This window comes from Nestor notabilis, unplaced genomic scaffold, assembly GCF_000696875.1.
Source record: "Nestor notabilis isolate BGI_N333 unplaced genomic scaffold, ASM69687v1 scaffold15385, whole genome shotgun sequence".
NCBI classification, from domain to species: Eukaryota; Metazoa; Chordata; class Aves; order Psittaciformes; family Psittacidae; genus Nestor; species Nestor notabilis.
The window spans coordinates 2,139-26,328 of NW_009928017.1; the positions used below are offsets into that span (position 1 = coordinate 2,139).

General features: G+C 35.5%; 1 protein-coding gene across 1 annotated transcript in view; it reads left to right on the top strand.

Annotated features, from left to right (window-relative positions):
* Window positions 1–24,190, top strand: part of DPY19L3 (dpy-19-like 3 (C. elegans)) — a 29,466-nt gene that overhangs the window by 954 nt on the left and 4,322 nt on the right. Inside the window, exons 2-15 of the mRNA XM_010014323.1 lie at window positions 632–765; window positions 6,172–6,262; window positions 7,115–7,236; window positions 7,437–7,582; window positions 9,237–9,360; window positions 11,095–11,229; window positions 12,932–13,063; window positions 13,577–13,678; window positions 14,506–14,579; window positions 14,822–14,980; window positions 16,520–16,642; window positions 17,003–17,114; window positions 17,670–17,726; window positions 20,697–20,779. Of these exons, the coding sequence (XP_010012625.1) occupies window positions 632–765; window positions 6,172–6,262; window positions 7,115–7,236; window positions 7,437–7,582; window positions 9,237–9,360; window positions 11,095–11,229; window positions 12,932–13,063; window positions 13,577–13,678; window positions 14,506–14,579; window positions 14,822–14,980; window positions 16,520–16,642; window positions 17,003–17,114; window positions 17,670–17,726; window positions 20,697–20,779 (1,594 nt within the window). The remainder of the gene's footprint in view (window positions 1–631; window positions 766–6,171; window positions 6,263–7,114; window positions 7,237–7,436; window positions 7,583–9,236; window positions 9,361–11,094; window positions 11,230–12,931; window positions 13,064–13,576; window positions 13,679–14,505; window positions 14,580–14,821; window positions 14,981–16,519; window positions 16,643–17,002; window positions 17,115–17,669; window positions 17,727–20,696; window positions 20,780–24,190) is intronic.

Here is a 24,190-nt window from a genome sequence, read left to right on the forward strand (position 1 = left end):
AAAAACAGCCTAAAAACCCCCAGGAACGTAAACTGATTGAGCTACTTAGAAACACAACCTCTCTTTCCCGTCATTCTATCTGTAATCTTATTCTGATGTCAACAGGAGGTCATCTGCAATTCAAAGCATGACACCGTTATCAAAGGCTGCTTTGGCTGCTGTTCAGTCTTAGTGAGACTTCAGAACCTTCAGTGTTGGGTTATTTTGTTTGGTTTGGGTTTTTACAAAAACCAAGCAATCTCTCAAAACCAGGCAGCCTCTTTAAGATGTCAAAAGAAGATTTTAATTTCTTACTTTGTGATCTAACAGTCATCCTGTATTGCTTTAATTAAAAAGTTGCCCTGGAGGATTCTTTAAATTAGATGTGGTATTGATCTAGATTTGTATAGGATCATGGCGCTCTTAAACTACATTTTACCAGTTAAGGCACACTTCATTTCACTTTGCATGCAAATAAACTACTCTGAATTTGCTATTAAAAAACACATCTCCGTAAAGACCTCTTAAAACCAAGTGTCCTGTTACCTATAGAATGCAAACTGTACCAGCGCAGGCAATCTATAAATGAGTTTCCAGAATTCCTTTAACTTGAATTATGTGTTTCACAATTAAAGTATGTTTTTCTTCTAAGATCATACCAGTGGAAAGCTGTGGAACATACTCTCCATAACTGTTGGCGGAATTGTTGCCATCTCTCTTGGACTTCTTACTTCTGTTTATGTTGCTACATTGCATGAAAATGACCTGTGGTTTTCCAATATTAAGGTAACAGTCATATTCATATTTTCATCAGTGCTTTCATGGATATTAATGAGTGTTAGTTGAAATTTCATTTGCTTATGTATTTGTCTTGGAACTTGCTCAAAACCATAGAATAGTTCATTAATTAAAAAAAAAAAAAAAGAAAGCTGTGGTTCCCACCACTTTTTAAATACTTGATCATTTCTATAAATACTTTTCCCCAATTTTTCTCTAGAAATATTGCTACACAGCTCCTGCCTGAGTTGTAGCTTCGGTTCTTCCAACTGTTGATCGCTATCTAGAACAGAATTTCAACGATCTACTATATGTCACTCTGTAATCATCTTTCTTTTATCCAGATCAATCCAACATCAAAACCCAGTTAAACTACACAACATGCAAAATCCTGGTACAGAGCTCTCTAACTCTATTTATACCATGATACTGCACAGTTTTTTACTATTCAATGCTAATGTTTTATAATGTTATCCTAAATGTGCAAACCTCAGAACATATTTCAGACATTCACCAGTGTATATCCAACCATTCCCAAGATCCAGGACTGACTAGTTTATTTCTAGTATCACTGCATGGGAAAATAATGCAGCTGCACACATACCTAAATTTAACTAGAGAAAAGAAGCAGGTGAGTCATTTTCCTTTAGATCCCTAAAATTCACTCTGTCAGGTCTATGTATGTTGTTATTCAAAGAGTACATGTATCTAATTGGAATACTTGCATTGCAGCGTGCCTTTCCTATACACACCTTTTCTGTCCCACAAACATTTATATTCTTGTAATCTTGTGGCATTTACTGAAACAACTGTTATTGTGTATTATACATATAATACTCTTTTGTACCCATTCTCATCTTTATTTGAATGTATAGATAGATACGTGTTGAAGGCACACCTTAGGTTTGCCTTTACCAAAACCCAATATTGATTAATATCACAGGTATTGTATAACGTGAAGTACAAACAGGCATGGACTCGTGGCAATGTATGAACATAATGGTTATAATGCAGGTACAAAAGGTGGAGTTTTTGCTCTGAAGACCCCACTGATACATGAACATCATGATTGCATAGTTACAAGATTGTGAAGTTTGCCAACTGAATTCAACCCTAAAAATTGAAAGTAAAAAGAGTTCATTATGCAAAGTCATGATTCTTAACTTCTAAGTAATCGAAGTCATAAGTCACATGTCCAAATGTAGTGGTTGCCTTTCTGTAATTTCAGTTGCAGTTTATAGAAAGCCAGTTCAGTTTTGGGCATCTTCCAGCAATGGTTTACCCAACTAGAAAACCTGTTCTGTGGTTGTTCTACTGTTTTATTCCATCTTGAATATGACTTTCAACAGGGTATTCATTTCAGCTGCTGCAGTATGTGTCAATCTTGTTCTTACTTGCTAATAAATATGGCTGCTATTATAAATTTGCCATGGTCATTGGAGAAAGGTATAGAATTATTTTCTTATCAGAAAAAGTGAAAATGCAGATCTTGAAGAGTGGTTTATGCTATGAAAGAGCTACATGATTGGTATTCCCTTTTTTTATTCCAAAACATCCTGAAAGAACAATCTAAAAAAAAAAAAAGAGAATTCAGAATACCGTGTCACATAGGCAGGAGCTGTGTTTATGTACATTTCTCACAGGGATCACAGAAGATTATAATCACTTATCTTGACCAAACAATTTGAACGAAAAGTTTGAATCTCCTCTCATATACATTAAAACAACAAAGATTTCTGTTTATGATGGTGAAAGACAAAACAGATTTCTTATCCAAAAATATTTTCTCAGTTTTCTGAAAACTTCTTGGCACAACACATAAAATGGCTAGTCTTTTTGCAGTGATTTTTCAATAGCTGTTTAGAGACTGCTGCTCAAATATAGTATCTTTTGAGAACAGGATCTGCTATGAAAATAACAAAACGGGGAGAATGGCATCACCTCTCCTCTCAGCTGTTGCATTGCTTGTTCAGATGCAAACTCTAAAGCAACTTCAGATGAGCCAAGGCCACACAGCAAATGAATACTGTAACACAAATAGGTAAACTTTAGCTTTCATTGGTTCCTCGTCCCTTCTGAGTAACCATTTAGACCACTACTATTGAATTTACCTTTAATAAAACCACTGCTTGCAAGAAGTCAGGAATAAAACTATCAAATTTTAAATCTATCTGACATGCAGGATAAGAATCTTGGGATTCTTTCTCTGAAATGCTGATATTTCCATTTATACATTTTGAATATAAAAGAAAGATGAAAAAGGTGAGGAACTGGGTAGCCTGCTTATTAGTACTCTAGAAAGTGAATGCGTAAGCCACAAAGAGAAGCAGGGCATTCCAGTACTTTTCCAAAGAAGTACCCATTGTGTCACGGGTACTTTTACCCTGGATCAAAAGTCTGATTTTAGTAGGAACCATGTCATTCTAACAGATGGGCATGAGGTTAACCATCCAAGAGAAGACATACAAGGATTAAATCTTGTTTGCTGAAGCCATGATTCTCAACTGGGAACGCTGGTAGCAGCTGTACGTATATGTATAATATGTTTCCACTTGTGTTGTTCAGACTACTTCCAAATCTTTCTGATTTTAAACTGTACAACTAAAAATATTTTCAGTTACACAAATTGTACTTCAGCTTTGTCAAAAAAGAAAAGTACTTGGAGGTTTACCTTATGCTTTTTATAGAAAACTTCAGCTCAGACTATGGCTGCTTGGTTTGAGGAACGTAAGGCTTTTTTAGAATTTTGCCTTTGAGAGGAAGTCCATTGTATTTTTATTTTAATGTTTAATGTTTGGATACAGTTGCATAAATTGAAATCATATGCAACTCTGTATGTATCCTGGAGGATAGTGTTGGGTTTTTTTAACTTGAAACAGTGATAACTTCTTTGTTAAAGACTTACTAATTGAATATACAGAAAGAGAAACATGTGCTCTTACCCATACAGACTTACCCATAAGTCTGTATGTTTTTGTTGACGTGGAATACTAGGAAAAGTATAAATTGCAGTAGAACTGGAAAAGTATTGTAAGTGAATAAAACAGATGTTATCTTAGCATGAAACAGATGTAAAACTCACTAGTGTTTGTCTCATAAACTATAGCATTTGGTTGAATACAGCTGGTGCCAGGATTACAAATTAATCATGTTTGAATGCGGTTTTGCTAATTAGATCCCCCTCTGTGACTACTATCTCCCCCTTAATAAATTCCAAATGTTAACATTCCTTTTTTTTTTTTTTTTTTTTTTTTTTTAATGAGCACTTAGAATCAGCCTCTTTTTGGTATTAGAAAACTTTTCAGTAATGATGAATTTGAAACTAGAGCTCGTTCAAACTCCAGCATTCTCATTTTGCTAAGTGAGTGGCTTTTAGTATTTAGTGCCAATGTCAGTTTCTTCTGCTGGTATTACAATGATTTGTATGTCACAGTGCAGCTGGAGAGTTTAATTGTGAGCTTACATTGAATCAGATGCGTTTTTATCTGTTGATTTTCCTAAGACCAGAACTAATATTGATTTAGTTTGTCAACTGTTTACTTCAATAAAACACATGATTAGAGATAAGATTCTGTACTGAGCAGTTGAGGGGGAAGGAACATGATTTTTTATCTACCTTTGTGTTAGCTTTGAAATAGTATTGATCCTGTTCCAGTGAAAGAGACGGGGCTGTATAAGAAAGATGAAAGTGGATATTCTATGCAAGGTTGCATTAACCAGAATAGCATTCATAAAAATCTCAGAAAACAGTAACATTCTGTTATTTCAGTAATGTACTTTTGTAAAGAAAGCTTAGTAAGATTATTTTTAGACATCTCACTTAAATTTCTTAATGACTTGCATGGTTTAAACCCGGCCAGCAACTAAGTACCAGGCAGCTGCTTGCTCACTCCCCCCTACCCCTGATGGCATGGGAGGAGAATTGGGATAAAGTAAAACCCATGGGTTGAGATAACAGCTTAATAATTTAAATAAAGTAAAAAATAATAATAATAGTGATTATTATGATAATAATGATGTAAAGGAAAGGGAGAGAGAGGAGTGAAACCCAAGACAGACAAGTGGTGCACAATACAATTTGCTAACAAGCACCCAGCCCATCCCAAAGCAGCCTTGTCCCTGGCCAATTCCCCAGGCCCAGTTCCGTAGTGAACATGACATTCTGTGGTATGGAATATCTGTTTGGCTAGTTCAGGTCAGCTGTCCTGTCTGTGCTCCCTTCTGGCTTCTTTTGCCCCTCCTCACTTGCAGAGCATGAGAGCCTGAAAAGTCCTTGATTTAACTTAACCACTACTTAGCAACAATTAAAACATCATCATTATTCTCAGATTCAAGCCGAAACATAGCACTGCACCAGATACTGGGAAGAAAATGAACTCTATCCCAGCCAAAACCAGGACATACACCACATACAGGAATCTCATTTGATTTTCGAGTTTCAATAAAACCTTTTCTAACTTACTGCTTTTGAGAGATACTTGCTGAGATGTTTCTGTATCAACTACTAAAAAGATCACTAACAATAAAACAATTTTGTATACGATGTCTATTATTCTCGTCATGTCAGTTGTTCACGCAGTTGTATTTTGTTTAAATGTGGTTGCTCAAGGCTCTGAATTTGTTAAATTTCATTAGGTCTTCATAACTAAAGAGTCTTTAACAAAAGGAAGTAAATTCCAAAGCAGAAATCCTGTTCTGAGACACTTCTCTCTGGGACATCTTTTGTATCTCACTGGGCTCCATCTGCTGCAATATTAGCCAAGAAAGAGACATAGCTTCAAGTGTACCTAGTTTAAATAATTTGAACATTTTAAAATTAAAAAATAACAACTTTACCTACACCTGAAAACAAGTAAAGAATTGTTTTTCCTTTAATCTGTAATTTGAGAGTGATGAACAGCTGGCTAATTGCCAGAAACAGCACTTACCAAGTGGGCAACAGCATACCCTGCCAGCTGAAATACCAGAGTATCATTATAGTGCAGTCCTATGTAAAGCACACTGAATTAGTTTAGCCTTAAGGTGGCAAAGCCATGGAACACTATGGGACATCTACATCTGGAAGAAAAGGTTAAATACATGAAGCAAATATCTGCAGCTTTAAAGTCCAGCTGTTGGCCACTGTGCCTATCTAAACATTGAATATTACAGAAGAATAGTAAAATATCCAGAATGTTTCTGAACAGCATTCTGAGCATCATCACAAAAGGGATATTCATTTCCCCAGCTACCAGAGGCATCGACACCTCAGCCCTTTGCCTCACACCCTTTATTTGAACTGATTCACATAGAGTGCACTAACAAGCCACTGTATAGCTCAGTTTCCCTGGTGCAGCAAGAATTTGAGTTGAAGGCAGCTTCATATGATTGTGAAAAGCAAACAGAAAGTGAAATTATATGAACTTTTACTTGCAGGAAGTGGAAAGAGAGATTTCATTCAGAACAGAATGTGGACTTTATTACTCCTACTACAAACAGATGATTCAGGCTGCTTCCATCCAGCAAGGTATTGTAAACTGTAAAGTAAGTTTTACTTCATGTTGCCAGCTGACTATTTTTAAATTTTTTCAAATATAGTTGAGAACAAGGGATACTGTAATTGTGAAAGATAGTGTAACAGTTGTACTGGAGACAGATTTATTCTGTTCCTGTGCCAGGGAGCCACTGAGTAACGGACATAATAAATTTCACAATGATACAGGGGTTTCTGTGTCACACCTTCATATTCTGATGAAGGCAATCACTTGGAGGGACAGCTTCCATATCTGTTAAGTTTCAGCCTTGGTGGTTTATTCAGTATATTACTTTCATTTTTATTCTTCTCTTGTTCAATTTGAATTAGGAGCTATTTGTGGGAAGGGGCCATTTTTTTGCTGTATGCCTGGACAGTAAGTGACACCATAAGCAGCTTCCAAGGAAATCCTATGCAATGATGGGGTTTTCTGTGACATTCTCATGTTTTCTAGACACTTAACTGTTGCTCCCTAGCAATTTTTCCTTATACTACACTTTTGTCAATATTAACATCACCTGTATTCAAAGTAATGACAAGAATCTCAAGATCCAGTATGTACCACAGATTCTATGCTAGGAATGCAAGTGTAAAAAGAAATGTTACATATTTGTTATTAAATATATAGTACTTGTATTAAGACTCTGAGTCAGATTCAAAGCAGAGAAAGCGAAGACCTCACAAGGTCATGTTGATTCAGAGGTAATGTGATCTGAATCCTTGATTCAAAGTTTGCCATTTTTGATGACAGATCCTAAAATACCTTTGAAAAAGTTATTCACTGTTCAAATGAAGATGGAGGGGGAAAATGATAATCTCCTATTTCAATTTCTCTTTATCGTTAAGGTTTACATGGTTTAGTATATGACAATAAAACTGAATCTGTGAGGACAATTAACATACTTGAAAGAATGAATGTTTACCAGGAGGTGTTTCTCAGCATTCTGTATAGGATTCTTCCAATTCAGGTAGGCGTTTATTTATGGCTTTAGATTGTAAGTGCATTATGAAGATTGTGCAGTGAATCATAGCTCCCTTTTTTGTAGTTATTTTCTAATTAGAAATACTCCTGATACCTTTTTAATTTGTAAAAGCAAAACCTAATTCATATTAAGTATAAGCCCCCATCAGTGTTTTATGTCAACATCAGTATTCTTGTGTTTTACAGCAATACCTAGAACCTGTTTATTTTTATATCTACACTTTGTTTGGACTTCAGGCAGTTTATGTCATTGCTCTGTATATAACAAGCTGGCTTCTTAGTGGAACATGGCTTTCAGGGTTGTTGGCAGCTTGCTGGTATATTACAAACAGGTAAGTGAGATTAAGCCTTCTATCTTTCTAAAATTGTACCTCGTTTCAAAGGTAAGGCATTAAACCTTCAGGTACATGGTTAACTGGACAGAAACCAAAAAATAAAAATGAAACTGATTAGCCAGAAAATGAAAAAAAAATGTTTATATAGTACAAAACAATCAGAAAACAAACAGACATTGCAGATGAGGATTTTAAAGTTTCAAGAAGTTTGAGTAAAAAATTTTGGCTTTAATTGGTCTCTGAAACTGGATTACATCTTTCAGATGTGTCTGGATGTCCAGATGATGTAAGATATGTCCTGTCATCTCCAGCCTAGGATCGCTTAGGTATTAAAGACAGCTGTATATATGCCCTTCAGATCTCTTCTCACTGTCCCACACCCATTCTCCAGGGATTCCTTCAATAGCCTAAAACTGTCAGAATTTCAGCTTCTCTGTTTCCATCTGGCACTAAGACTCAGAGAAAAAAGGCAGCAATTGAGCTGTTCTGGTGCTTTATCATTTTGAGAATTCTCAATTTGGGGAGAAAAACTAAAGAACGGGGTTTATGCTAGCAGTAAGCTGCTGGCATGAAGCTAAGACTGGTGACATAGGCTGTTACCTGTAAATTAATCAGGAAAATGAAAGTACAGTGTCAGTTCTATCAAAACTTTTTGATACGTTAATCAGCAGCTCTAAAGGTGTTTATCTGCAAGCATGTCCATTACAGAATAAATAAGTATATAGAGATAAAATGTTTCTTTCTCCAAAGATGAAAGTAATTAAAAAGTACATGCAATGTGCAGTAGTTCACGTTTATTTCATTAAGTTATCTTTTCCATTTACAGAGTATTTGGAGCAGATCTGTTTTGTCCATATTTCTAATAATGGAAGCTTGTTATCCTGTATACAAATAGAATAAGTAAATGGAATTGATATGGATAAAGACTTTCTGTCCAGATGAAGTACATATGAAGCTACCGAGCTACTACGTTTTAGATATCTTTTTCGTCCCTATAAGCACGTTGCAGATGGGTTACTTACTTTAGTTTTTAGCAAAAATTTACACAAGAAGAAAGGAAATTATTATTTTTTTTTTTTTGCTTTAACTTTCAGTTCAGGTTTTGTAAACGAATGCCATTTGGGGAACTTCCACTCACTTCCATCCCATACTTTTTATGCTAAAACATTCAAAAAATGCCCGGAAGTTCCTAAACAGTTTAGTGGTGTTCAGATCTAATGCACTGGGATCACTGTGAAGAAACTGATACCTGTTAATTATTATATGTTGTTTTTGCAAACTAAAAAATGAAGTAGAATTACCTGTGATATGAAAACTCAACATTTTTAGTGTGGGTTTGTTTTGGCTTTTGTTTGTTCATTTTTAAACTACCCAAGCTGTGCTTTGTAAGTAAGATTTACCATAGTGTAAGTTTTTTAATAGTAAGTGAAGCTGAAGTACATTTTAAATACAGAAACAATGGATGTCTTGCAAAAATTTCATAATGATTTTTTTCAGAGCCAGGCATGTTGAAGAAACTTGAGTGTAGAGACTCTATTTGTATCCATAAGAAATTAAAATACCGCAAAGATGCCTGTCATTGCAACCTCTCTGTCAGCAAGTTGGTGTTTTATTTGTTTTAAATCTATGAAACTCTGTTTGTTTTGTACAGAATAGATACTACAAGAGTAGAATTCACCATTCCTTTAAGAGAGAACTGGGCATTACCATTCTTTGCTGTTCAGATAGCAGCCATCACATACCTACTTAGAACTAATTTACAGCCTGCTCAAGAAGTGAGTATTCCTAACATGTATGACACAGTATAATCAGTATCGGAAAACTGTCTAGAAAACCAAGGACAAAATGATTGATAAGCTCTTATAACAGAGAATATACACACACAAATCACTTGTAATATTGAAAACATTAATCAGATACACCTTCTGTTAATTTAAGTGTAGTTGAATTATAGAGAAACTGAACATGAACCGGCTTCAGTGAGCACTCACAGCGCAGAAACCAGCCACGTACTGGGCTGCATCAAAAGTGCAGGTCGAAGGAGGTGATCCTGCCCCTCTACTCTGCTCTCGTGAGACGTCACTTGAAGCACTGTGTGCAGTTCTGGTGTCCTCAACATAAGAAGGACATGGAGATGTTGGAGCAAGTCCAGAGGAGGGCCACGAGGATGATAAGGGGGCTGGAGCACCTCCTGTATGAAGACAGGCTGAGAAAGTTGGGCCTGTTCAGCCTGGAGAAGAGAAGACTCCGTGGAGACCTTATTGTAGCCTTCCAGTATCTGAAGGGGGCCTACAAGGATGCTGGGGAGGGACTCTTCATCAAGAATTGTAGCGACAGGAAAAGGGATAAAGTGTTAAAACTTTAACAGGGGAAGTTTAGATTAGATAAAAGGAAGAAGTTCTTTACAGTGAGGGTGGTGAGGCACTGAACAGGTTGCCCAAAGAAGTGGTAAATGCTCCAACCATGGCAGTGTTTAGGGCCAGGTTGGACAGAGCCTTGGGCGACTTGGTCTGGTGTGAGGTATCCCCATGGCAGAGGGGTTGGAACTAGATTATCTTAAGAGTCTTTCCAACCCAAACCATTCTATGATTAGCAGCCTTCCAGTATCTGAAGGGGGCCTACAAGGATGCTGAGGAGGGACTCTTCATTAGGGACTCTAGTGGTAGGACAAGGGGTAATGGCTTTAAACTTAAGCAGGGGAACTTTAGGTTAGATATAAGGAAGAAGTTCTTCACAGTGAGGATGGTGAGGCACTGGAATAGGTTACCCAAGGAAGTTGTGAATGCTCCAACCCTGGAGGTGTTCAAGGCCAGGCTGGACAGAGCCTTGGGCGACATAGTTTAGTGTGTGGTGTCCCTGCTCATGGCAGGGGGGTTGGAACTAGATGATCTTAAGGTCCTTTCCAACCCTAACCATTCTATGATTCTATGACTATATGAGTCTGTCCTCAGCAGTGAAAAAATATAAAGGTAAGCTTTGAAGAGTACAAGAGTCCTGTGTATTTAAGGAATCATTAGAGTAACGCAGAGTGGGCAGGAAAACAGCTTGTAAAGCACAAGGATTAAAGAATTTCTTTGGTTTAATTTCCAAATTTAAGAGGTTGTCCTGAAATGCAAGAATAAAAGCTAATAGGTGATATAGTTTCTTTGTTAAATGATTCTTGTGTTATTACTCCTCAATTTGATCAAATAACTGCTATTTATAGTATAGTAAAACATGTATTGCATGTTAATCTGTGAGCTGAAACAGATCTCACCATTGTTTTGCAAGTGTTACTACAGAGGTAAAATACAGGTATAAATACAAGAGTCTGTAACTCAAAAGTATTTGTTACCCTCCAAGCTGTTATTGCAGCTAGAAAACTCATGTAAATGGTTTTGAAATGAACATATTAAGGTGGGTTTCTTGGTTGGTTTTGTTGGGGGGTTGTTTGTTTGGGGTTTTTGTTGGTTTTTTTTTTTAATGAAGGAAACTAAAAAGTTAAATAAAACTTTATTCCCTCCTTCCAGAGATTGACATTTGTGGCTGTATTTATAGCAACATTTCTCTTTAGCCTGACTTGGCAATTTAATCAGTTTATGATGCTGATACAAGCATTGGCATTATTTGTACTAGACTGCTTTGACTTGCTTCCCACAGCAAAGGTAAGATTATGTTTGGAAATAACCTTTTTTTTTTCTCTGTCAAAAAGTTTTGGTGGTGTTTTACTAACCAATGGCTCAGATGCCGAAAGTCATACAGATTATACACTGTACTGCTTTGTGCTTTTAACTAATCACAGTGTATATATACTGCAGGTGTAAAAATGAATCATCAAAGCAACATCATTTCTGATTTTTTTTTCTTTCAGCTGATTTTATTGCTTTACATAATTCACTTCTACTGTTTAATTTTTGGCTAATTGTTTAGACACAGCTGTGGTTTTGCACTATTTGACACCTTTAAATGCCATCCTAACAATTGATCTAATACCATGGTTTGAGCATGTCCTCTGGAAGTGTCCATGGGAAAAAAAAGAACTTTGCCTAAACTGAAGTACTAACAGTGTATGAATTTGGCCTCAAGTATTGTGCATCCCTGTTTGAAAGTTAGTTTTAGGCACTGTGCTACAAAGAGAAGGAAGAAGAAAGATCAGATTGCTCAAGAGAAGCGGTTACCTTTCATATACTGAAATTCACCAAAAAATAACATCCTCACTGCTATGTTGCTGAACTGAATGAGACAAAAAGCGAAACAAGTATAATTAAGTTAAGAAATCATTTGCAGTCAATCCTAGGGACTAGAAATACACTGAGGAAGATTAAAACATTGTCTTTGAATTTAATGTCCCTGTGAAATTGTACCAAGATTATTTTAGCACTCATAGAAGCTTACATTACATTACTTACATTAGCCTTAGCTAATGTAAAGTTACTAAGGTTCTAACTTTACTTTAAGGAAGGTTACAGTAGGATGAAGAGTTGTTCATGTTTGTTTATTTCATTTTAAATTTGAAACAGACTTGAATATTTGTGATTGTATTAATTTAACTGAAAATTAGTATGGTGTCTGCATATTAAGATATCTGTGGTTTATTTAACAGTTTCTAAGCTCTTCATTATATTTGCAAATGTAAAGTGAAGTTAGCAATTAGTGTGACTGATCAGCTACCTTGGAAGTTTGCAAATTATCAGCTTCATCCTGAATTATACGAAAATGGACGTACTGTACTACCGCTATTGCACGTTAATTTTCCAGAAAGTGCTACTTAAACCTCTTGGATCTTGTTGGCACTTTAGATACTGACTTACACCACTGCTGCAATACAAGACTGAACTCAGGATCTTTGTGTCGCATAAGATTGATGTTTTGGTACCATTGTGTCAGAAAATAAGCTGGGTTTTAGTGTCTGCATTCAGGTGAATTAGCATAGCTCAAAAAGGACTGTACTCAACTGTTAGAAAAGAAGTCAGAAAAATCATCTGTTGTCTGACTGCTGGACTGCACTGAGCCATAACTCTTTAGTCATAAAGACATTAGAGACTGCTACAGGAACGCATATTTGATTAAAGAAAATACAAAACATCTTCCAAATACTAAGTTATTAGTATTTCCCTTATTCTGCAATTGTTTAACTTACCTGCTTTATTATAACATCAGACTCCCTAGATATAAAATATTAACCTAACTAGTTCAGGACATAAATATAGAAAGGCTATAGTAAAGGCTTTAAGTGTAATGATTCAGTGCAAGATGATACTTTTTTAAAAAAAAATAATTGATGTTGAAATTAGTTATAAAACATTCAAAGAAAATCAGGTATGACTGTAAAGTTTTTTAGGCATAAAAATCTTACTATTGTTACAGGTTACATGGCTTTATATCATTCAGATTTCTGGATTGCTGCTAGTCTGTGTCTTACAGTTCTTTAATTCTATGATTCTTGGATCATTACTTATAAGTTTTAATGCTTCTGTCTTGATAGCAAGAACAATCCAGGTAGGTACCAAAATATTTTTGTAGTACTAAATAAAGAGTGACATAAATGAGTAGTTTGTCTACATTATAATCTTAAATTACTAATTAGAGGAATTACTATAGCGTAAAGCCACAGAAACATTGCATGATCAAATAATGAATTCAATTACACTAACTGCAGTACAACCAAGCACATCAGACACCATAATTCTGTGATTGCTATTAACTTTTATGACAGTGCAAGCTGCAGTTTGCATCCTGCAAAAAAATTGCATAAATGGACTTTACTCCTGTCTCAGCAGGACTTGTCTTGGATTTGCCTCCATCAGAATATTCTGGATACTTGCTTCTGTGTACATTTGTGCTTACATGAACCTAATATAATCTGATCCTGGTCAGGACTAACAGACAATCTGTTTCAAGTAGTCTTTGTTGCTTTTGTTCTAAATACATGTAAATTTACTGAAATACTAATATTTTGTTCCAAATACGTACCAAAAAAGTACTGAAATACTAATATTTTCTTCTTTCTAGAAAAACCTAAAAAAGGGTCCCTTGCTTAATAGGCTTGGGAAACTTATCCTCCATGTACTATTAGTCTTGTGCTTGACTCTCCTAATAAATAAATTTATCAAGGTAAGCAAATATTCCTTACTATAGAAGCTTAACTAAATGTATTACATTAAAAGCTATTTGTTAACTATCTATCGTAAAACTATTAAATAAAAATTGCAAAGAGATTTCACTGCATTTCAGAGACTGTGTTTTGGAAATGAAAGATTGTTTTGCTGATCTTCTTTGGTATATGGGTTTTTAAACGTATTCTTAAAACATCATAAATTAACATCAAATAATGGAATACCTATTTGTAACTTGAAGCTCACTGGTAATTTTGTAACAGATGGAGGTTATACTGCATCCTGATTCTGCTAAGCATTTTCAAAGTTTTTAATTAAATTTACTTTTCAAAGAATGCACTTAAAAATGAATACTTGTTATAAAAATTTTGTAGACCATGCCATACTTTGAGTTGCTTCTTGTGCACAGACCTGTCTGCAGACATTCGTGACTGTAATACTTCTGCTTCAGAGTTTTAGTCTTTTCAAGAGATCTGTTTCAACAGATTAAAATTTAGTACACGTGGAAATTAAAAGTAAGATAAGGTAAGTAAGTCATTGAAATAAAGAGTACAGCAAAAGCCAACTTGTCCTGGAAATTCTTTATCTGTAAATAAGAAGCTAACCCTAGTAGATACTCTAAAAAGTAAGTAAGTAACTTGCCGTTTGGACCACAGGACCATAATTACAAACTGAATGCTTGCTTGATTGCAGAACACCCTATCTCAGTAAGCCTGCGTTGCTACACAGTTTCATTTGAATAATGAAAAAAGATGTTTATTGTGTGAAGCTTAATTTTTTTGATACTTAAAATATAATTGCCTTTCTTTTTCCCCTCCTTTGTAGAAAATTCTTAATCTTGAGTCAGATGAACATATATTCAAATTTCTGAAAGCAAAATTTGGATTTGGGGCAACAAGGTATGAATCAGCTGCAATTTTGCTTTCTTGTAGGACTCACTAAGTGAAGCCTGCAGGTTCTTCTCATTTAAAATCTTGGTGATAAATCATGGATTTTTACTGCATGTTTATATTGTGTATTTTCCTTCGTAATAATCTGCATAACTCTGGCTTTCTAATTTCTTGGAATAAAGGAAACTTTGGTCCTTTTTGACATCGAGTTATGAAATATTTGATGACATGGATTATTCTTTTTTCTTTAGAGATTTTGATGCTAACCTGTATCTTTGTGAAGAAGCTTTTGGTTTACTACCATTAAATACTTTTTCAAGACTCTCGGATACATTACTTTTTTACATCTACGTGTTTGTTCTCTTCTTTATGACAGTAGCAGCTGTAATTGTTGCCTTTCGGAACCTCAGGTAAAATACATTCTTAAAATAATTCACATTTTTATCAGTTTTTGGACAACAGGCTAAGGAATACAACAGTTTAATACAGCAGAATAGAGCATTACTTCCCACAGGTTCTAAAGAAACAGCAGGGAATGTAATAGAGAGATCAAGTAACTTCTTATTAAAGCTAAAAATGTAAAGGATGTTATGAGGCTGAAGCAAAGAAACATTTTTCCCTAGATTCCTTTTATCTGCTGTTGAAGTTTTGCAATATGTGTAGAGTTGGTTGGATTTTGGTGGGGAGAGGGGAAGCAGGGCAAGAGTGTCTTTATAGAAAACAACATTAGTTTCTTTTGTTCATCCCATTTTCCCTGATCAAAGCATTCCCAATGAAAGATTTCCCTGGTGGTACTCTCAAAGTGCCCAGAAATGAGCTAGGATAGTCTGTACTGAACTTGTGTGATCTGTGTGAAGAAGCAGGAATGGTAGACTGCAACTGTGCATCGCTGCTGCCAGTTCCTCTGGCTGATCTGTAGGTCTTGGAGGAATTTACAGAACACTAGAAGAAAATTAGTACTGAACTGTTATTTAAAGAAAAAAAAAAGTAAATGGTTCATTACAGACATCCCAGTTTTGCATTTACAACCTGTGCAAAAGTTAGGATGGATGATAGATAATTTGGTTAAGCAAAAATTCAGGGCGTTTCAAGGAGTATCACATAACTAATGCCACTCATCCTAGATTTTGTGGAGAACAGGATAAAAGGGGAGGAGAGACAGGGGAAGGGAGAGGGAGAAATCCAAGACATGCTGAAGCTCTGTTGTTAATTGTGAAGTCATAGTTATCTGTAAGACGTTTTGATACTATTCAACCAGTCACTTAAAAAAAACCTTACTGCATCAATCAATGTTCAAAACAAAAGGCCTTACAGCTCTTATTTTCTGTAGTTCTAGATATAATCTGAAACGTTACCCTGATTTTTGATACTGTCCAGTTATCTCAGTTACCCCCATGTGAAAAATACAAGTTAAAACCCCACATCTTTCAGCATTTTTTGTTTTTTTATCAGCCCTTCACATACATTCACAAGACTGGCCACCTCAAGCAATAACCAGTCCTTTCAGCACTTCTTTGCTGTAAATTTACTTCCAATTTATGGCTGTAATAGCATCCAGATATACCAGTAAAATCCCGCAAAACACAGTTAAGTTCTTCACTCTCATCAAAAGCCCTGTGAAACCTGTGGGAATAACTGCTTCAAGCAATAAACCAACCATACCTTTCTCTAAACAATTTTATCTCATTCTAAACCAGCTCATTTACATCTGTTGCATTTCCAGAAAACTAGGTATGAAAATAAATACCTGGTGCTGCACCAAACTGGTGCTGTCATCGGGCTTAATTTTGTCTGATACAGTAGAAGATTGTGCCTTCTATATGTGAACTGCTAGCAGTACTATTGCTCATTAGCATCGGAAGGATTAAATACATTTTAAAATTCAGACAACTGTGTGAAATACCCTACAGAACTTCATATAACACTTCTTACTTCTTCTGTTTAATTAGTGGTTCAAATCAAGTCCAGTTGATGGAAAAAATGGGTGAATGCACAATAACACTGAAGCCTGATGCTGCTTACAACTTGATTCACACAGTTCTTTTTGGATGTCTGGCATTAAGCACAATGAGGTATAGTTTTTTTAATTCTACTGAAGGCTTTTTAGATGATTGAGTGTATTTTTTAAGAGTCTAAAATATGCTGACCACAAACTGATCATCAAACTGATCATGAACCTTCTTTCTTTCCCTGGTGTGTTTCTGCTTGTAGACTGAGGCATTTCCCAAAATTCTGCTGAAAATAATGTTTCTAAGTTTGGGAGCAGAGATGCTCTCAAGAGCAAATAACAAAGTGCATAAATCTTTTACTCAGTTATTTCAGAGTCCTGAAAGTCCAAGACAACTGTGTTCAGAATTTCTCTTAACTGCTGTCATCAACACAGCTTAGCAGAGCTTCAGATGATCAGCAAAAACTTGTCTGTCCTCTTCCAGAATGAAGTACCTCTGGACATCCCACATGTGTGTATTTGCATCTTTTGGCCTGTGCAGTACGGAAGTGTGGAAGCTTGTCCTGAAGTGTATTCATCTCTACACATCACAGAGGGTTAGCACTATACTTAAAGCATTTCATGAAATGTGGGTTTACTCCATATCTAGACCAAATTAAGACTCTGAATTCTAAGACGTCTGAAATGAATCTTGTTTGTAGTTTGTATCCCCCTAAACTGGATATCTCTGAAGTACATTTGTTTAAATTTAGTAAGTGAAATGTATTTTCTAATGGTTTATCTATTAAACAATTTATATACTAAACAATTCCATTTGAATACACTAGATGGCAATGTAGATGTGGCAATGAAAAATAACCACAATTTTACTACAAAAGTTTAGTCACCATATTAAGAAACATCAGTGGTCTGATGAGACCTTTACAGCCCATTATACTGAATGATAGTATATGGATATAAATCCATCATTTGTGATGGGTCTGTGGTAAGGGTTTTACTTGAAAACAAAATCAGAACATGGTCTTAAAATTCAAACTGTAAATTCCACCATGTGATAAATATGTCAGATATCAATAAATTAAAATCAAGTCTATCCAAATAAATGTATCATCAAAATAACCAATCTTTTTTCTTTTTTTGCAATTTCTTAGATGCACGTGATGAAGTATTCCATACCAATAATTACATTACTATACATTTCATATAAGGTAAGACAATTTTTTTCCTGCATGTTCTGGCTTTTTTTAGTTACGTTCAGTTTTCCTTTTCTCCAAGAGAGAAGTTGTTCTATAGGTAATTGCATACAAGATTTGTGGCTGAATTTTCAAAATTGGGATAACTTACCTGAAGTGAAAGTGCCTTTATGTATATGAAATTGTATGTAAAGGATCAGTTGGGCTCATTTGATCTAAAGTAATGGTCCATAGATACAAATGTTTGTCTGATTGTGTAAGTTACCAGGTGTTATTTAAATGCATAATTTTATGGAAATGTAAGTTGTCTGTTTGGGTTTGTAAGTTGCCTGTTTGGGTTTTCACCCTGCAGGTAAGATGCAGATTGTTAAATTGTGTAATGATTAATTATAGCAGCAGAAATAATCATAACATACTATATGTTATGTGCTGTGCCTCTTGCCATGTGTTTTAAGTTCAGAATTGTTAAATTTGTCAAGTACTTTTGTTACCTTCATGTCCCAAGAACAAATTATTATCGTTAAATGTTTAAATGTACATACATAAAATATATTTAAAATAATAACATATACAAGATTATTAGTCTGACAGTCTGTCATAGTAGTGAGATTTAGAACATCAACTTAATGGGCATACCATTCTTTTAATCTGTATTTACAAAGATTGAAAATTCAGATGCTACTTCGGTGGAGAGCTTACTTCTGCGATACCTAGTGTGAGATGAGAATACTTCTGTTAAATAATTGCCTTCAGGGAAAACCCAAGGTGAATTTCATTATTAAAGTTAAACAGGCAGTTGTAACGCAGTTAAGAAAGCTGCTAGTAGAGTTCACTAAAACTCTAAACAGTGAAACTAAAATTCAAAAAAGACTGTTTAATAAAGTTACAGTGACGTACTCCACTTAAATTTTCTTGTTACTCTATTTTTAGAGGAGTTTTTAGTTTGTTTTGGGGGTTTTTGCCATTAGTATGCTGGTTAGGGAAGTCATTTACTTTTTTTATCATCTCTGAAAATGATAGAAATAATGCCATTTCTCTTCACACAGGTCATGCGAAGAGCATGACATTCTAATAGTCTCATGTGAGAGATCAACTAGGAAGAATTTTCCTCCCACTCTTCATAAGCAGATAGGAAGTTCCTAAATCAGATTCAATTCTGAAGTCAACAGAAGTCACTGATTTTCATAGGCTTTAGATCAGGCATGAGTTGTGCTCAGTCTGCCTCAAAAGCATCATTTTTGTGTTTCTTCTAAATACAGGAAATAATTTTTATTGACATCAGAAGTGTCATTTTTCAAAGTGCTCAGTGGAAATAAAGAAGTACTTCACCTCTCAGCATTTTTTATTGTCTTAAGTCATTTTTTGCAGTTCAGCTGCCAGGGGAGTGGATATGTTTGTGCCAGTGCCTCTTCTTTGAACCTGCAAGAGTTAGTGAGCTTTTTGATTCATTATGGGCCTTCATAGTCTCATTTCAAAATTGCTTAATTTATTTACTCATCTTTCAAGTGATCTTCTGAAGAGCAGAAATGTCTGTTATAGTACTACTGCCCCAAACTCTAAGGTTGTGATATTGCCATGACTATACTTGAGGTGTTTCTCAACCAGTATTACTTTAACAAATGTACCAAGTAAACAGTTAAACTATTAAGTATCTGAGTTGGCCCAGTTATATCCCCTGCTCCCCAGTCCTCCTACATAATACAGTTTTAGGAAAAGAATGCACGTTTTTGCTAAGTAGCTCAGCAGCATCACATTCTAATTCCTTCTGATCTCTTGGATGAATATTATCTAAATTGGATGAGTTTAGATTTATCAGGCATGTTTTCTTACACTTTCCTATGACATTTCACTTTACAAGCCAGCAATCCTTGTTATCTAAAGAAAACAGGTCTGGAATAGGTGCTCTGTAACATCCTCTGTGATAAAAACTGATGCAAAGCAATCAGCCATTAGCATTGTCATTATCTCTCTTAATTGCTCCTTCTTTGCCCTTGACTACTCACTAGCTTAAACAACAAGAAACCCTTAAAAAAATCTTTGTTCTGTTAGCTTTTTTTAAGGGGGAGAGAGGGTTAAGCTTTTCAGAAATCAGTTTCAATCCTTAACTCTCTCCTCCAGATAGGATTTATGTATTCTTGGTCTCCAGTAAATTTTGAAATGCTTTCTGCCCACCCCCTGCGCTTCCACCCAGCAGCCTATTGAATGTTACCATTCAGTCACACTTTTCTTTTTTCCTTTAGTGGTTCTTTTTAATTCAGACTTCTGAAATGCCATTCATGGCACCCACAGCACATCTGATGATTCTAACTTCCGATATGGATTTCCTAGCAATATAAGGTTTGGTCTTGGGTTGTTTTGGTTGGGTTTTTTTTGTTTATTATTACATAGTTGTAAGCTGCCTTTCCAGACTTAATATTAGTTCCTGGGGTGTTTCCTTCTCCTGTAATCACAGGCATTATTTAATGGCTTGGCTGTTACATACTGGATTCTTACATGATGTCTTTTTATCTTGTTCTTTAAAGCTTGGTCAGTCAAGAAAAGACTTAAAACATTAGCATTCACCCTGTAGTCCAGGGAACTGAAATGGTTCACTTGTAAAGTAGATGCAATGCACAACAGTCATATTCAGTGGCAACTTTAATTTCCCATCGATTTTAAGAAACAGACTAATCTTAATTAATAGAGTTCTGGAAACCTCCAATGAGATACGCATCTGAGAAAAGCTGTTCTTCCAAGGCTCCCCACCACAGGTAGTTCTGTTCCTTCTGGTCATCTGGCAGGAGCTGCAGATCTCAAACTCTGAAATTGTGTATTCATACTGTAATGACAGCCACTGAACCTTCGTAAGAAGGGTGGATACACTTATCTCTTGCAGCTCATCCAGGAGCTGGATCAGTTACCAGCTAAGAGGAAATAATGTTTCATCATCGAGGACTTGGTTTTGTTCATTCTGTCTTCAGTTGTTTTGTTTTGTTTTCATTATAGTTCTGGCCAGGAATAATGGATGAACTGTCAGAGCTGAGAGAATTCTATGACCCAGACACTGTGGAGCTGATGAACTGGATTAAGTAAGAGGATTTTTTCTCTATTTAAGTTAAAGGCTATTTGTGTAGATCTAATGTTCTTAGTTATAGTGTTCTCCTTATTTGTCACAGCTCATCAATGAACTCTGGTGACCCACGGAGATAGTTAAGGATGGATGGGCTATCAAAAGGTTAGGTATTAATGGCTGTGGAGAACAGCTACATGCAAAGGCCCCCAGACTGCTCTCTTCTGGTTCAGTATCATGCTGCTGTATTGCATGTGTATCAGGGAACCAGTTGACTACATTTTCTCCCATAAGTACACATAGTTTTCCCACCTGAAAGAGGAAAATTTGGGGGCGTCAAGCTTTTTCTATCATATTATAGCTACCTCTTTACATTGATAGACCTTGGCAGTGAAATAATTTCATTTTTACCCCCCACCCCATGTATAGATGTAGGGCTGGAAAATCTGTACCATACAGTCTGTTTGTCGAACTTTAAAACAATCTCTATTATTTATATTTAAAAGAGTTAATCCCAACTTATGTTCTAAACTGTAAACAAAATATTTGTAATTAGACTTGAACTTGCCACAGCTAAGCATAGGAGCAAAGTCCCTTTCAGGAGTGTAAGTTAATCATTCCAACTCTACCTCGTCACTTCTGCTTTCTCACAGAACACAGGAAGGTATTCTTAGGTGGAAACAGTTTGGAATACTGCATTTAGAGGATCCTGAGAAAAAGGGCCAGATAGGTTGTTCTCTGGAGGATTGCGAATTTAAGGGATATGTTCTCTATTAATATAAAACCTTAATATAAACCACTAAAACCTTTCAGATTAAGTTCTGAACAGAGATATTCCTGGGATGTGTATTTATTTGGAACCCTGACAAAGTTTCATGTTCTGGAGGAAAACATTCTGCAAGTAATTCTGAATTCACCACATTTAATATTGAACTAGTTGGAGTATTTCCTTGAAGCCCTATATTGTGCTTTCATATGCAATGAGCTGCAAGGAAAACAGTCATCCAGCCTATTCTACCTGTAGCAACATATTTACAGTCCATAATGTTGTATTTCTTTAATCCATAAACTAGAAAGAGTAATTTAGAAGTAAAATGTATTACAAGTTTTGAATGACTCATTTTGACAGCAAGCCATGGTTTTTTTCGTCATTTACAATTTTTGCAGCCATTTTGACACCTTTTTATGACTAATGTTTACCAGCCACTTCCATTTAGCACTACTGTTTTATTAAAAGATGGTAAATGCCTGATAGTTCAGGTCTCCTGTGTACAATATGTAGAGTTATATATGGATTTATACATAAAATATCCATGTGGAATTATTCCCAGCCATGGACTGGATTTGACTTCATCCAGTGAGAATAATTTTTCATATGTTCTTAGTGCTGAGAATGCTAAACTGGTGCTTGTCCCCTTTTCATTTTAAGTCATGACAGGCCATTATAGAGGGAAATTTTATACTTAGAATTTATTGTGTTTAGAAGTATTATTCCTGTAAAGAAGAGTTTAATTATCTGTGCTTCAAATACAAGTCAACAAAATTTATGGTAAGTTTCTCAAAGTGGGACAGATTTTCTTAAGTTTTGATGTGTAAGAAAAATATTTTACTATACTAACACTTGATGGTTCTGCTGCAGTTAATGATCTGTCAAGGTTGGTGTCAGGAACTAATAATTCATTATTAAAGCTCAGTATGAGAAGCTCTAATTTGTCATGTATAACAGTGAATTAGGAATAACTCATCTGTCTTGCAATCTCTCCACAACAAGAAAACTCTCCTATCTGCTTAGATCTAAATGCATATTAACTTATCCAAATATACAATCTGAATAATAGCCAACTGTTAGTCTGTCCACTGGCAAGTGGCTGCAGATGTATTTTTCACTCTTCCCCTTACTAGAATCACCAGAGCATTTTCAGGAAGATATATTCATTTAGATCTCTACAATAAAGTTACTGCAAAGTATGGGACTGCAGCTATTGCAGAGTGCAATTTTTTACCCAGTGGTCTTGTACATCCCCGTCTCTTGCTTTTTCCTACCCACCACCTCATTTTCTTAGATTTTTTTTTTTTTTTTTAAAAAAAAGTCAAGAAGGTCCTGCAGTGACCCAGGGATAGTTCACAGCTGTGTTCCCAGATGGGAGGTACATTAAAATTCTTAGTTTTGGTCTTTCTCCCTAAGACAACAGGAACAACATGCTCATTTGTGAGATGGGGAAGAATATCAGTAGAATGAGCAAATCAGTAGCGTGAACTTCCCTACTCTGTTTACTTCTGGTAAGTGTTTAAGAAGCAATGTCTTCTGCCTTTAAAGGGGAAACCTGTCTAGAATCGTGGAATATTTCATTAGCAGTTACCAAAAATCATAGAAAAACTTCTTGGAAATCTCAGACAGCAGCCAAAACAGTGGGAAAGCTAACTAAGACTAAGATTTGGCACAGCAACTGTCTGTGGGGGTCAAGCAGGCAAATTTTTATATTAGTGGGAACCCCACAAATCTCAAAAAAGCTCTTAAGGTTACCAAAATGGAATACCCATGTTTTAATGGTGGTTCTTTCATTTAGTAATTTATATTAATGGCTGTATTTTAATTTCAAGACAGCTATAAATTTTAACTCTTCACTCTTACTTACATGCCTGATTATCAAGGATATTCACACTGAAATCAACACATATTCCAGACTTTAAAGGCAATACTACACTTTTTTAATTATTGTTCTTAAATTTTTCGGCTTATCCTTTCTCATTGACTGATTTGTCAGTAAAATTCAGGCATGAATTTGATAGTGCCTGAGATCTAGGCTTATTCCAACTGTGTAGGTGCACTCCGTTATGTGAACAAAATATGCATGCATAGAATTGAGGCTGGGACTAACAAAAATGCATCTTGTTGCTCTTTCTTTGTGGCTGTTGTTTTCCATTTTTGCAATTTTCAGTCATTCCAAACCAGAGGGAAAAAAAAGAACCATGACAGTTTTACTGAACATGGTTTACTGCCTATCATTTGCAGCTAAACCTGTAATACTTTAATACAGCATTCTGCAAATAAAAAGACTTTCTTTTAAAGAAGAAAAAATCTAACACGGCATATGTGAGAATTCCTTTTCAGTATTTCCTTTTCCCAAACCCCTTTGCTTTGTAAAATTCCTATCACGAACAGGCACTAGTGAAGGAATAATCTGAGATTTGTCAGAATTTATGGCCTTTAAAGCAACTACAGAGTTCACCTTTGCAGGACTTTTTGAAAAGAAATAGCCATTTTATTTCTAATGACATAACCTGTAATAGCAACATTGTAGGGCTTCCTTAAAACCAACTCAGAATAATTCTTAACCTACTTAAGAAAAAGACTTACTACCACTTTTAGAGTCTGTGCAAGTAGTTCTTGTAAAACCTTTTTAATTTAAATGAGTTATTCTTTAGTATT